Raw genomic sequence first — 13597 nt, 5'->3', positions numbered from 1 at the left:
AGTTATAAATATTTTTATTTATTTATTTATTTTAAAGCCCTTCGGTTGGTCAAAGCATCTTTAAAGTGTGTTTTGTTTTCTTCCCACAGTCATCATTGATGCGTCAAGAATGCTTGGAGCACGACCAGCGAATGGTGGCCCTGCTCTCCATGGTTAGACACATCGAGGTCCAACTGAAGCAGCAGCAGCAGCAGCAGTCTGTTGGTCGCAGCCTCATCACATTGGAGGACATCATCAGACAGACTGAGGTGAAATTCACACACACAAACATGCACACTGCTTTTAATGCTTAAATTTGGTTTGCAGCTTAGATTGGCATTTGTTTTCCGTGCGAGACAAACCGGTCAGCCGGTTTAAGGATTAGTGTCTTAATCAAGAATCAAGAAAACTTTTGTTTTCTTTTCCTAATCTGTCTCGCAGACTCTGGACCTCGAACTGCGCGACATGGAGCCTGAGATCAACAAAGAGGCGGAGGCGGCTGAGCGACTGCTGAAGCCCCAACCGAAAAATGTTCCTCCTCAACTCCTATTGGCCCTGGAAAAGGATGGGCGGAGCTTGGCTCGAGGATACGAGGCTGCCAGGGCTCTTTCTGAGGGCATTCTGCAAAGTCTACGAGACCACAGAGACTCTTATAAGGTAGCAGAAACAGATAAATAACAGAGGGTAGCACACATATATAATAGACAAAGGCATCACTGACGGTGCGCCGACTTTTCATTCAGGATGCAGTCACAGCTGAGCAGAAGTCACTGGGACAACACGTGGAGAGCTTGCTGTCTTGGCTGACAGAGACAGAGACTCAGATGGAGAAAGAGAAGAAAAATGACGGTTCAGATCAGCTCACGCAGCAGCTGACTCTTTGCAAGGCAAGTTTTCTAGAAAGAATAAATTGTATTATAAGCATATATACATTTGTCATGCTTTGAACCTGTGGATTTAAATAATTAGCAGTATTATTGCTTGGTATCGTAAACATGGATCATATGGAGGGGTGGGGACACTGGTTCACTGATTTGTTCTGCTGAGCATTCATTTGTTTGTGTGAAACTTTCCTTCAGGAGCTCCAGTCCTCTCTGATGGCTCGCTCTAGCGAGGTCAACAACGTAGTGTTTGACATTCAGGTGTTCATCTCAGAGCGGGCGCAGGACCTGGCCCCTGAGCAAAGCAGGCATCTTCTGGGGCAGCTTCAGCAGCTGCAGAAGGCCTTCCACAGAGCTTCCGGTCAAGCCCAGGCCTGGGCCGACGCCCTCTCAGCCCAGAGAGACAGGGAAGAGGAGCGGCAGTGCAAAGAGAAGGAGAAAGAAGAAGAGAAGGAGAAAGAGAGGCAGAGTGCGAGGGAGAGAGAGGTTTGGAAAACGATGATTGAGATGGTTTTAAACGCTGCGCAAACACTCGGTTAGCTTTCATATTTAACATCGTTTGTTGCCATGCTGTTAACTGTCATCATGCTAAAAAAGCTCATGTTTCATGAAATCTGATGTGTCGGATTAGAAAAGCCCAAAATAATCTCGCTAACCTCCACCATAGTTTCAGCTTGTAGTGCCATTACACATCGACTCAGACCTGATCTCGTCTCGGGTTTGTACTCGGACCACTGCTGCTGTTTTTGCAAATGCTTTGCTACTTGACAGTATCACCACCCTCACTTCTACTACCGAAACTTTTTATGCAAGTGTGTTTGCTCCTCTGCATGTCTCTATAACATGTGTATTATTAACCTGTTTGCCTTGCTGTTCCAGATTGCCACTGAAGAAAATCGCTTGTGTCACGGCGGTAAAGTAAAGCCTTGCTGGCTACAGCGCGTCACTGTTTTTCCTCTTGTCTCATCTGAATACCTGGGAGAAAGAGGAAAAACAGCAAAAATAAAACAGATACTTGTTTGATTTCTCTTTGTATTGTTTGTTTGTTGCTTGTCAGACACGTTGATGTAAATGTGTATGTGTGTCTGCCTCTGTGTGTGTTTTAAGTGTGAACTCTGGACACAATCTGCTCAAAGCTTGGCAATGTGCACTACAAACGTATAGCATCTTAGTAGTCTGTGCTTCTGTTAAGAGGTATAAAAATGGTAAAACAAAATCACGAGTGGGCCGTTCCTGAAGTGTTTATGATGGACTCGTCCGTACGAGGTTTGGTCAGGATCAGTTTTCCTCACATTTTCTTTCTTTCTGGATCTTTGCTTTTCCTTCTCTCTTCCATTTCTCTCAGGTGGTTCAGCAGCAGAAAGCAGAGTGCTCTCAGAAACTGGAAGGCCTCAGCATGTGGTTGGCTGGAGCTGCCAGCCTGCTGGCCAGTCAGAGACCAGGAGCAGAGTCAGGTGATGTGGATATCCTGCAGGAGAAGCAGAGGAAACTAAAGGTGTGAAAGTCCTACAGTAATCTATCTTTCTTGTTTTTGTGTATAAGATTCAGCTCAGTAATTCTGGATATCGCACTTATATCATTAAAAATTTTAGTCATTTAAATCCTTAATATTTAACGGAATATTTCTATTTCTTTGTTTCTGTCTTCAGGAAGTCCAGAAAGACCTCCACACTAAAGGCGAGGGCATAGCTGAGGCCATCAGGTCTGTGGAGGAGCTCCTGTCAGAGCAAGGAGAAACCCTGAGCCCAGAGGAGAGGGAGAACCTCCAGGCGGCGCTAACAAGAATGAAGGAGCAGTACAGTGCTCTGACAGATTCAACCAGCACCAGGCTGTCTGAGCTCGACACAGCCATTAATAACACTGTGCAGCAGAACACACAAAGGGTAAGAGCAGCAATGTGGTCGTACATCTGTCAGAATTTTAAAAATCCCCTTGTTAAAACAACTATTTTTACCCATTTCTGAAGATATTTTTTCATACATTAAAGACATTTTAAAAGTTAAAACCTGACATTTAAAGCAACTAGGTTTTAATTTAACGTCTTCCACCCTCCACTCTGCTCCTGTCTTCTCCTCTCCAGGCGAAAGCAGTGGAGGAACTACAGGAGACCCGAACTCATATAGACTCCCTCCTGAATGAACTGTCCACCCTTAACCAACCTGGAAAGACTCTAGCTGGATCTTCAGCAGCCCAGGATGTTATTGATTCCCCTTTTTCACCACCAGAGGGCGCTGTGATGTCACATACTGAGATGCTACAGGTTAACTCTCTGATCTATGTTTGGCACATTTTGATTTAAATGCCTTACAATGTTACAGAGTTCTGACCGATATCATCTTTCTGCCAGGCGGAGCTTCAGCAGCTCCAGGCTCAGCAGGCACAGCTGCTGCAGATCACCCAGTCGACTCGGTCCCTTTTGGAGCAGCCTGACACAACAGTTCCTCCTGAAGAGAAACAGCGACTCAGGGCTGCCCTGGACCAGCTGCAGGCTCAGCACCAGGACAAACTGAAGAGCTGCCAGGTACTAAAAGTATAAATATGTGTATAAATAGTGTGCTATTCTCCATACATAATATGTGCACTGTCTAGGAATATCTTTTTTGTTCAGTTGCAACTTAATGAGGTAATTAGTGATTTGTGTTTAGCCCCTGTGGTAACTGACTGCCTCTCCTGTATCGTTTATCTTGTAGGACCGTCTGAGAAAGTCTGAGGCTCTGAAAGATGAGCTGACAAAATTCCTCCAGGAACATGGAAGTTTGGGTACCTGGCTGGAACAAAGTGAACGGGATCTTCGTTCTCTTGGCGAAGGAGAAACAGATGCACAAGGACTTAAGGGCAGGCTAGACGAGCACAGAAAGGTACATGGAAGTAGAGTCCAGCCAGTCGTTGCTAACACAGATGGTTTCCTTCATTATGAAAGGTTTTTTGTTTTTTACAGAAAGAAAATGCTTAAGATAATTTGGAAATGATGTTATGACATAGTTTTTACACTAGAGCGACAGCATCTCCAGCGTTTACAATACTGTGAGAACAATCATCGGAGCTCAGCAGGCAGGGGTGCAGAGTTGAGCTTTGTCTTCATGTTGGGTTATTATCTACACTGTGAAAGTTAAGACAATAAGCCTTTTCAAAATAAAACCAACCTTTTGTATGTATGTTGCATCAATTTTAAAAAGTCTAGGAGAAAGTACATGTTACAGCATTAAAACCTTACCTGTTTTCATCTGTTATGTTCAACGCTTTTATATATTTCAATATGAAGTTTCTCATGAAGATCACAAACTTATACATATGGACTGTTTCCAAATGGGATGCCAGTATTTCTCCACAAGAGGGAGCTGTTGTATCAAATTAATTTTTCACATGATGCTGACCTCAGTCCTGCAGATAGAGACAAGGTGGTGATGCCACTGGGTGAGCTGCACATCTGTAAAGCCTTTTTTCCCTCTCAAAAAAGAAGGAAAAAGCAAACCTTTAGAAGTTCAAACGCTGTACTGCATCTACTACTGAGCAGAAAATTCTCCAGGCAGACAAGTTTGCTTGTGGCGTTGTGGCTCTGCAGTTTGAATGAATTAGCCGAACGTGGTTTTTGCTGCTTTGAACTGAAGTAAATGGGCTGGGCCCAGATTGAAATCACTGTTCTAATGTATGTTTTGTTGTTGTTGTTTTTCTTTAATTATCCATGGGTGACTAAGTTTCCACGCTCCAGTTCAAGTTATCCATATGTTTTTATATAGTCTCACATGTGGGAGGGGGAGGGAAATTCCACTTTACCAGTTTAGGATAATTTACTCATGAAGAGTCCCCTGGTACCTCATTTACAGTGTTTTATGTGTTTTCCTTACACGTTTTTCCCACCCATTCTTGAAATTTGAACTGATGACCTTCTGATATAATCGTGCTTTCCATGAAAACTTAAAATTATATTTTCCACTTAAACTCTGTGAATTTATTCCCAATTGACCTGTAAATATATCTGTAATTCCAGCTTGCCGAAGATGTGATTTGCCACAAGGCGGACTTGCGCTTCGTTTCCATCTCGGGTCAGAAAGTTCTGGACTCTGTTCAGGGAGCTCTGGAGCAAGGTGGTGGTTCAGATGCATCTCTGGAGAGCACCAAGCAGCTGGTAACTGACAATCTACAGGATGCCAACCACAGATACACCACTCTACACACCAAGGTGAAGGAAGTTCTGATAATCATTAGGAACTGTGCTAAACGCCACATTTGGTTCATGTATATGCTTAAAAACCTTTGTGTGCTATGTGCAGTCAACAGAGTTGGGCAGCCGTTTGTCCGGCCTGTTGGAGAGATACCAGCAGTACCAGGATGAGGTCGTCTCCCTCCACTCCTGGCTCAGCACTCAGGAACAGAACCAAAGCATAGCGAAGGCCAGCGCAGAGACAGACCCGCAGAACCTACAGAACACACTACGACAAGTACAGGTGAAGCATGCAATGACCAACACCTGCATTAATGAGCACAAAATGACAGAGAAAAGAGAAATTATGCAATTGAGACACATTCAAAAACATGGCTTAGTTTGCAGTCTTCATTCCATAGCTGTATACCATGCAAAGAAATTATGAAAAACATTAATTTAATTTTTCAGATAACGAAAAAAGGCTGTAATATTTGTGAGGATTATAGGAAATATTTATGGGTTTTATGGGTATCTCTATTTCCAGCTGCTTCAGGATGAGCTGGCAGAGCGCTCGGTGCAGCTGGAGAAGGTGAAGAGGGCAGGAAGAGATCTGGTCAGCACAGATGAATCTCCTTCCCTGAAAGCTGTTGACATCCTGTGTGCTGCAGGTGATTTAATCTGCCAAACACGTTGACTTCAGTTATAATCACAGACCACAGAGCCTTTATTTGGGCTCTTTCACAGCTTGACTTGTTTCGCACACTTTCTCTTTAGATGGCTTGGAGAAGAGATTCGACTCCCTTTCCACATCTGTCTCAGAACGGGCCGAGCAGCTGCAGACAGCTGTGGCCCAATCTGTCAGCGTCCAGGAGGGCCTCAAGGGTCTGCTGAGCTGGTTGGACAAACTGGCTCTGAGCCCTGGACCAATTGAACCCACTGCACAGGCTGTACAGGATGCCCTTACTCAGAACCAGGTGGGATAATTACCAAAAGGAAAAATGCTGAATTTTTTCACAAAGTATAAAACATCTGAAAACAAATTGCCTGAATTTTGTAGGTTTATAGTTATAATAAATATCCATCCTACTCTAAAAGGACCTCTTTTTTTTCATCTTTCTTGTTCAGAAACTTCGGCAGGAATTACTCTCCCGGCAGGGCAGTGTGGACGCAACACGAGACTCTGTTTCCAAACTGCTTCACACCTCAGACGCCTCCACGGCTTCAGGCCTTCAGGGGAGTTTAGAAGATCTGACTCAGCGCTTCACTGCAGCACAGGCCAGCCAGGCTGAGAGGGAAGCTGAGCTCAAAGGGCTGCTGCCCAAGCTGGAGAGCTACGAGCGGCTGGGGTCAGACCTCCAGGTCTTCACCCAGAGCCGAGTGAAGGCTCTGAGTCCTGTCGGTCAACCGGACCGCAGCGTGGACGACTACAGGCAGACCATTGAGGTTAGCAGGGTCGACAGATTTTCATTAATAGGTCAGTGGATTGGTCATACGGTGGCTCCGTCCAACATTTTTGTCTGTGTGTGTTTTCTCAGGAGGTCCGATCGGAGCTGGAACAGGAAGCCGGGCAGCTGAAATCCTTCTGCAACCTTGGCACCGAGCTCAGCCAATCAAAACCCTTCAGTAATACTCAAAGCTTATTGGACAATGTCAAAGAGGTCACTGATGAATTCAACCAACTGGAAGAAAATGTAAACGAAAGGTAAAAACACCAATGTGAAAAATGCACTTTCAGGTTGTGCAGCTGTAAATGTGAATAAGTGTTTTTAAAGGGACCCAAACTGTGTTGTAAGGAAAGAGTTCATGCTCACAGGTTTTTGGGGTTTTTTTGGTGTTTGTTTGTTTTTTGAGTAATAAAAATCATAGAAAACAGAAACTTTTACAGCTAATGTCCCTTTAAATTTAGATAACTTGGTAATTTAAGACTTTTTTTTAATAACAGTATAATATAGAATTGAAATTCATGTGTGCAAGTTTCCTAAAAGAGGATGATGCAGCTCCTGTCTCATCAGTTGCCAGGTTCACTATAAAATACACAAGAGGGCCCCAGATACAAATCTCTGAACAGTGCCATGGCTCCTTTATTTACCATTTGCTCCCAGATGTGTGAATCATAAAAATGTCAGCCTGTTCTAGACTTACTTCAAATGAGACGACCTTGGAGATGAATTCAGAGCAAACCTAGGATGTGGTTTGATTCGTCTAAGATTGAGTTTTATCTACTTTTAAAACACTGTGTGAGTGGAGCGGTTTCCAAATTTTGTTTTCTAAATCTGTAACCTTCACAAGGCACCGGTTGCTATGCCTACAAGGCCTGACGTTGTATCAGTGAGCAGCCACACTTAAAGCCTGTCAGCAGGGGGTTGGGAATTTATAAATACCATCAGTCTGGTGCAGATTTATTGGATTATAGTTCAGATTGGTGGGGCAGTCAGCCTTCTGTAAAATCAACATATTATTTCTAATTTTATAGTGGCTAAACGGCACTCATACGACGTACTGTAGGATGTGGGTTTGTTTTAATCTTACGTGATGTTTCTCAGTACTGGGGTACAGTACTGTGTCTCTCTGTGTGAGCCTACTGTATTCAAATGAGTGTGAACTGATGTGTTGACCGGGGTACTAATATAAGCAGAGTTCACATGGCTCATTGTCCGTCCTATAAACTGCCCGCTCAGATAACTCCCAGCCTCGAATCCCGAGGGAGAGAAAATAGCAGCGTGATAATGATACTGCTCCATGCCAGACGTCTTCTCAGAGCTGTTTTGTCTGCAGGCAGTCAGCACTTTTCCAGCTTTAGCCCGACACAGATCACATACGCAGAGGGAGGTCAAGGCTGGACCTTGGCTGGTTCATGTCAGCAGTGTTTTGTCTGGGCATTTTTCTGTCTTTAAAAAATTACAGTGGGTAACTGTTTATACTGTAATGGATCACATGATTACTTGACATTAAAATGAAAATTAAAAAATGTGTTTTTTAAGCAGAACTTTCCCTGCTCTGGTTCTCCGTACGTTCTCTGGTCTCTGTCTACGACTTGTTTTCTTCACGTTGTCGTCTTCCTTCCTCATCGTCTGTTTTTCCACACACAGGTTTGCTGCCATTCAGGCCTGCGAGCAACAGCTGCTCCAGTTCCGCGGCCTCTCCAGCTCCCTCGTCAGGTGGCTTCAGACAGCACAGGACCAGCTGCCCTCCAAAGAGGCCAACCTCAACACCGAGGGCCTGCAGAGGAGAGTTCAGCAGCTTAAGGTTAATTAATTTGGCTGTAAATGATTCATACAATGTGAATCATGGGAAAAAAATATATCCATGCTACTTGAAACGACTCCTTAAAATGCTTTATGACTTCAGGACTTGTTGCACGACTGGGAGTCGCAGGGATCCCGAGTTCAAGAGCTAAACAAGACGGGCTCCGAGCTGGAATCGCTCATCATCGATATCACCGCTCCTCAGACCAAAACGGGTAAGAACGAGGATGCAGAAGCTGCCAATCAATAAGCACTCTCACACTCTGCTTCAGTTTAAATGACTTTGTTTACGCATGAGAGCGCTTTTAAGTGAGAATTACAGACGGTGTGGGCGGGGGGGAATCATCGGAGGATTTATAAAGTAATTTGACCTGAGGTAAACAGATATGAAAAACAAATCATGAATTAAGAACTGCAGGAAGGCGACAACAAAAACAACAAGTGTAATGAATCTGTATTAATAATCAGACCTGTCGCGGTACATTCCTGTGATACAGCTAAGCTATGACGGCACGTTTAAATAATGAAGGAAACAGGGAGCGCTGCCAACTTCTAAAACAGTTTGTTACCTGCAGACTTTGCAGGGAAACCCAACAAAACCACAAACTAAATCCCAGACTTTTCCAGTTATTTTCTCCGGCTTTGGACCACATCAGAAACATTTGTATCCACTCACTTCTAGGTGTTCTGCCCTCTGGTTACATGGTTGGAGATTCTTGTGTACACATCTTAATAGTTAAGTCAAATAAAACCAAAACAGAAGTAGGCGAATGGTGTGAGTGTTTATCTTGCTGTGTGTTACACACATTAGATTCCTGTGTCCATGTTCAGACTGTCTTTTTCTCCCAAGTCTGTCTCTCAGCGTTCCTCACTTCCTCCCGAGCATCCTGTGCTGATATTGTTTGCACGCTGGCAGATGTTTTTGGTACCGTTGAGCACCTGTGTCTGAACCTTTTTTCAAACCCGTTGGTTCGTCGCTCGCCACGTTGATGTTTGTGCGACGGTGTTTGCATGAGCATGTTGTACTCAGTCAGCTGTGTGTGTTTTTCTCCCAGGTGCTCCTCACATCAATGGCTCAGCAGGTCCCAGCAGTGTCAATGGCATTCACACCTGTAAAGGTGAGCTCTCCCTCCAGCTCGCTCTCTGTCCTTTTTCTCCATCAAGCCCGACTTAACCGTGTGGTGTCTTTTCACTCGCTGTTTATTATATAACATCTCAGCAGCACGCGTATTCACAAAGGCCAGCGAGACGCCGCTGCACAACCTTTGTGTAGTCAGAAGCAGCAGACCCCACATGGTTAAAATGAGAGTCTAACATGAACCTCAGAGAGTTGACCACCACCTACATTAGTGGTGCTTTTAGAGAGTGTTCTCTGTTTTACCCTTTCCTGTGCCCCCACTCTGTCCTGTCACTGCTGGCTTTCTGTCCATCCAAAACACAGCAGGTATATTTATTACATTAAAAAAAATACTGGTGTCTCCACTGCTTCACTCCAAAGTTTCTCTTTATGTACAGTTGTGGGTCTTCCTATCCTTTTGCTCTGAGATTTTGCCTGTTTGCTGGTTTTCTCTGTTCTGGTGTATTCGGGGTTTTCTAATATGTTCGGGGTTTATGCCTTTTTTGGCCCTCAGATCTGACAGAGCTCCAGGTAGCAGTGTCTGATGTGAACAGTCGATATGACGCTTTGGGCGGGGAGTTAAAGGAGCGTCTTGGTCAGCAGCAGGCCTCGCTGGAGCTGAGGCAGAAGGCCAGGCAGGGCACAGAAGAGCTTAAGAGCTGGCTGACAGACAGAGAGGAAAGCCTGAAACAGGCACAGACCGCCTCTCCCTCCAAACCGGAGGTGGTACGAGCTCAGGCCCAGGAGAACAAGGTAAAGGATAGACTCTAATGCTTTGTGGTGCCTTTTTTTCTTTGGTAAAGATGCAGCAAAGTCATCTGTTGTCTGTTATAACCAAGTTTTGCTTGCTTTATTGAATAGCTTTGATATGCAGACGTTGTTTTTCTTCTGCAGGCCCTGCTGTCAGAATTGGCCGAGCACTCAGGAAAGGTGGAGGAGCTGAAGAGCACGCTGAGGAAACTGATTGCTGAAAACCCCGATTCACCAGAAGCAGACACCTGGAGACAACAGCTGCAAGAGATAGGTATGTGCTGTAGGTGACGGCGGAAAAGATGATGTAGGACTGGACAAGCCTCTAGTATGGAGACAAGAGACGGGAACGGCTGAGCTTAGCGTAGTTTTAAAATAATGTGATGGGAGTGTTTCCGTTGGATGAAAAAATAAATGTATGAAGGATGCTCAATGAGTTGCCAAGTATGCACTTACCTGTGCAGTACACCCCAAGTAAATCCTGTGTGTAGGAAACGGGAATGAGCACTGCACTGCGCAGTACTTTTGGAGAGATTCATTATGAAGACGATGCACTGTGTCAAAGCCTGAGCGACTCACGCAGAGGAGATGCAAGTCAGTGATGTAGAGAACAAACACTGCCTGAGGGGCTTGACACAAAGAAACGCTGATTTAGAGAAATATGACTTGTGATACCCGTAGCAGTCAGGGAGTTTATGTTCCCTCATGTCAAGTTTGATAAATATGAGAGGACAATAAGAAACAGATAAAAATGCAGATGACTGTAGATGTAGACTGTGCTGGAAACGTAATCTTTCCAGACTTCTTTAAATGGCCTTAAAAGATGACGTTTTTTTTTGCTTAGTTGAAAATGGCTCTGAAGGAAACTTGCACGTTACTTCAGAATTTGTAATAACTTTTATATGAGATGACGAGAAGGTGAAATCAATACCGTCCAGGGAGAGAGTGGGAAGCGTTCCTGTCGGAGCTGTTTGTTCACTCGAATACTTGATATTTTTACCCTATGAGCGAACAGAGACAGAAATATGTAAGGTGAAATCCAAGAAGGAGGCCTTTATATTTCATATTTCATAAAGTCTTTTCAAAGCCATGTGGACCGAGTACACACACACGCACTGCAGGATGCCCAGAACATGAGTCAGTGAAGGAGACAGAAGAGGTAGGAGGGGCAGGGGAAGAAAAATCTAATATGACTGAGCTGTAATGTTGCACAGCTAAATGAAAAAATATTCCCTAAACAATCTGTTCCCATTGGTTAGTTTTTAGATGAGGAATATACAAACACGTTCATCAACAGTTTGACTGAAGTTTTCTCACGTCTGCTTTGATTACTTCCTCAGACTCCCGCTGGCAAACGGCTAATCAGACCGCGGCTCAGAGGCAGACTGAGCTCGAGACGTGCGCTGATAGGCTGGGCAGCTTTGCCTCAGCGGCCAATCAGTTGGGTCCTTGGCTGAGGGAGAAGGAGCTGATGATGAGCGTTCTTGGACCCCTGAGCATCGACCCCAACATGCTCAACACACAGAAACAGCAAGCACAGGTATGCTCACCTTATAAAGCCGGAAGTGCTGTTGGCCATGTGGTCCTATGTGCAAATTTCTCTTCATCTTCTGGTTCGCTGATTTAATAGGTTGAAGTTTGCCCGTGGTGAACGGTGATAGACAGATCACCTGCCAAGTATTTTTGAAAGTGCCAGCTCTTTTCGCAACAGTTTACACGGACAAGTTCCCAGATGGTTCTGTCTAACAAACCATCTGCTGTGTCAGGTTACAAGTACGTGGCAGAAAATGTAAAAAGAATTAAAGCTCTGAGTAGGTGAAACAGTGATGTTCAATGAAAATCCAGCACAAGAAAAAGTGGGGGGGTTTCTGCAGGCTTTCAATTCTTAGACAGATTGTATGTTTTTGATATCGACAGGTTACTTCATTGAATTTGTAATGATGCCTTTGATCTTTCCTCTTTCCTTCAGTTCATGCTGCGGGAGTTTGAGACCCGGCGGCCACAGTTTGACCAGCTGACTCAGTCAGCTGAGGGCATCCTCTCCCAGACCGGTGACTCTGCTCAGGACCCCAAGGACCTGGCAGAGGTGCGTTCTGAACTGGGCTCCATCTCCCAGCAGTGGGAGGACCTAACGAGCAAATTGACACAGAGGTCGAACCACATCGATCAGGCCCAAGGAACCAGCGAACGGTACCAGGTAAGACTGAGACAAGTCGAGAGGTTTCAGCAGAATCTTGAGTCACATTCCTCATGTGGTGGTAAACATTTCTAATCTCCCATTCAGGCCTTGCTCCGAGATCTTTCCTCCAGTCTGTCTGCTCTGAGTGAGAGGTTGGATGCTCAGGCCTCACTGAGCGCTCAACCCGAGGCACTGAAACGCCGCCTGCAGGAAACCGGAGAGATCCGATCTGTGCTGGAGAGAAGGCGGACCGAGCTTGCCGAGGCGGAGAAGCTCTGTCAGGAGCTGAGCGCCATCGTGGCTGAACCCTACCTGAAAGAAGAGCTGAGCAAACGACTGGAGGGTGTCAGCGGGCCGCTCAAGAGTTTGGAGGAGCGTGCAGGTATGTGGAGTTTATGTGGCACATTGAATGATTATTATTACTATTTTACAATTTTTATTATTGTTATGATTGATAATTGTTGATGCAAAAACCTGCTACTAACTAACTCACTGATAAATACATCAGAACCTTCTGAAGTCCTTTTTGTCATTTTTATTAATGTACTTGTTTGGTGTTTGTTTCTAATTCCTCTTGCTCTGCTTTTCTTTCCTTTAGCTGACGGTCTGTCTCAGCTCCAGGCTGCCCTGTCGTCCACCCAGCAGTTCCAGCAGATGTTTGAGGAGTTGCGCTCCTGGCTTGACAAGCAGACAGATCCTAGAGAATCATCAACCGTCGCCCTGCCCTGTCAGCCGGAGGCCATTCGCTCCCTGCTGGCAGAGACAGATGAGCTCCAGCGTGGGATTGCCAGTCAGCGAGGCTCCTACGAGCTGATCCAGGCTGAGGGAGCGTCGCTCCTCGCCACTCTACCAGTAGACGAGCGCTCAGCCCTGCAGGCCCGTCTGACCTCCTTGAGACAGGACTGGGAGGGCCTGAACCACAGGATCTCAGACAGGGAGGCAAGACTGAAAAACACTCTGAACAAAGCAGAAACTTACCAGCAGCACAAGGCTGAGCTGGTACCGTGGTTAGCAGACTGCGAAGGGAAAGAAAAAGAGCTACAACCATCACTTGACTCGTCTGCCCTGGATGAAGCCTCGCAGAAAGCACGAAATCTGTCCCTGGACATCGAGAGACGACAACCTCTACTTGAAGCCTTTAATGCTGCATCTGATCAGCTGCTGGAGCAGTGCTGCATCGGGGAGGAAGAGGTATGGACTGAAATATGGAGACTGATAAATCCATTCATCTGATTGGCGATGCAAGATTAAAATGTATGAAAAAATCTAAAGTTCAGTAAATGATAAACACATGTTTTTTTG

At 45.1% G+C, this 13597-nt stretch overlaps 1 protein-coding gene across 13 annotated transcripts in view; it reads left to right on the top strand.

Moving 5' to 3' along the window:
- macf1a (microtubule actin crosslinking factor 1a) overlaps positions 1-13597 on the top strand; it is a 228834-nt gene that overhangs the window by 154437 nt on the left and 60800 nt on the right. For 12 of the 13 annotated variants that reach the window (XM_086281216.1, XM_086281224.1, XM_086281220.1 and 9 more), the window contains 24 exons: positions 90-248; positions 421-636; positions 723-866; positions 1059-1346; positions 2206-2355; positions 2510-2743; positions 2941-3120; positions 3208-3381; positions 3551-3718; positions 4849-5040; positions 5132-5305; positions 5549-5672; positions 5779-5978; positions 6130-6447; positions 6540-6706; positions 8094-8250; positions 8353-8464; positions 9305-9367; positions 9881-10119; positions 10261-10390; positions 11457-11656; positions 12086-12313; positions 12401-12677; positions 12894-13486. In XM_086281216.1, the coding sequence (XP_086137342.1) occupies positions 90-248; positions 421-636; positions 723-866; positions 1059-1346; positions 2206-2355; positions 2510-2743; positions 2941-3120; positions 3208-3381; positions 3551-3718; positions 4849-5040; positions 5132-5305; positions 5549-5672; positions 5779-5978; positions 6130-6447; positions 6540-6706; positions 8094-8250; positions 8353-8464; positions 9305-9367; positions 9881-10119; positions 10261-10390; positions 11457-11656; positions 12086-12313; positions 12401-12677; positions 12894-13486 (4887 nt within the window). The remainder of the gene's footprint in view (positions 1-89; positions 249-420; positions 637-722; positions 867-1058; positions 1347-2205; positions 2356-2509; positions 2744-2940; positions 3121-3207; positions 3382-3550; positions 3719-4848; positions 5041-5131; positions 5306-5548; positions 5673-5778; positions 5979-6129; positions 6448-6539; positions 6707-8093; positions 8251-8352; positions 8465-9304; positions 9368-9880; positions 10120-10260; positions 10391-11456; positions 11657-12085; positions 12314-12400; positions 12678-12893; positions 13487-13597) is intronic. The other variant, XM_086281223.1, reaches the window with a different exon arrangement.

This window comes from Aulonocara sp. 'chitande type north' Nkhata Bay, linkage group LG22, assembly GCF_057382095.1.
Source record: "Aulonocara sp. 'chitande type north' Nkhata Bay isolate Kocher_YH1m ecotype deep benthic linkage group LG22, A_spYH_male_GT1.1, whole genome shotgun sequence".
NCBI classification, from domain to species: Eukaryota; Metazoa; Chordata; class Actinopteri; order Cichliformes; family Cichlidae; genus Aulonocara; species Aulonocara sp. 'chitande type north' Nkhata Bay.
This window is presented reverse-complemented; position numbering and strand designations above follow the sequence as displayed.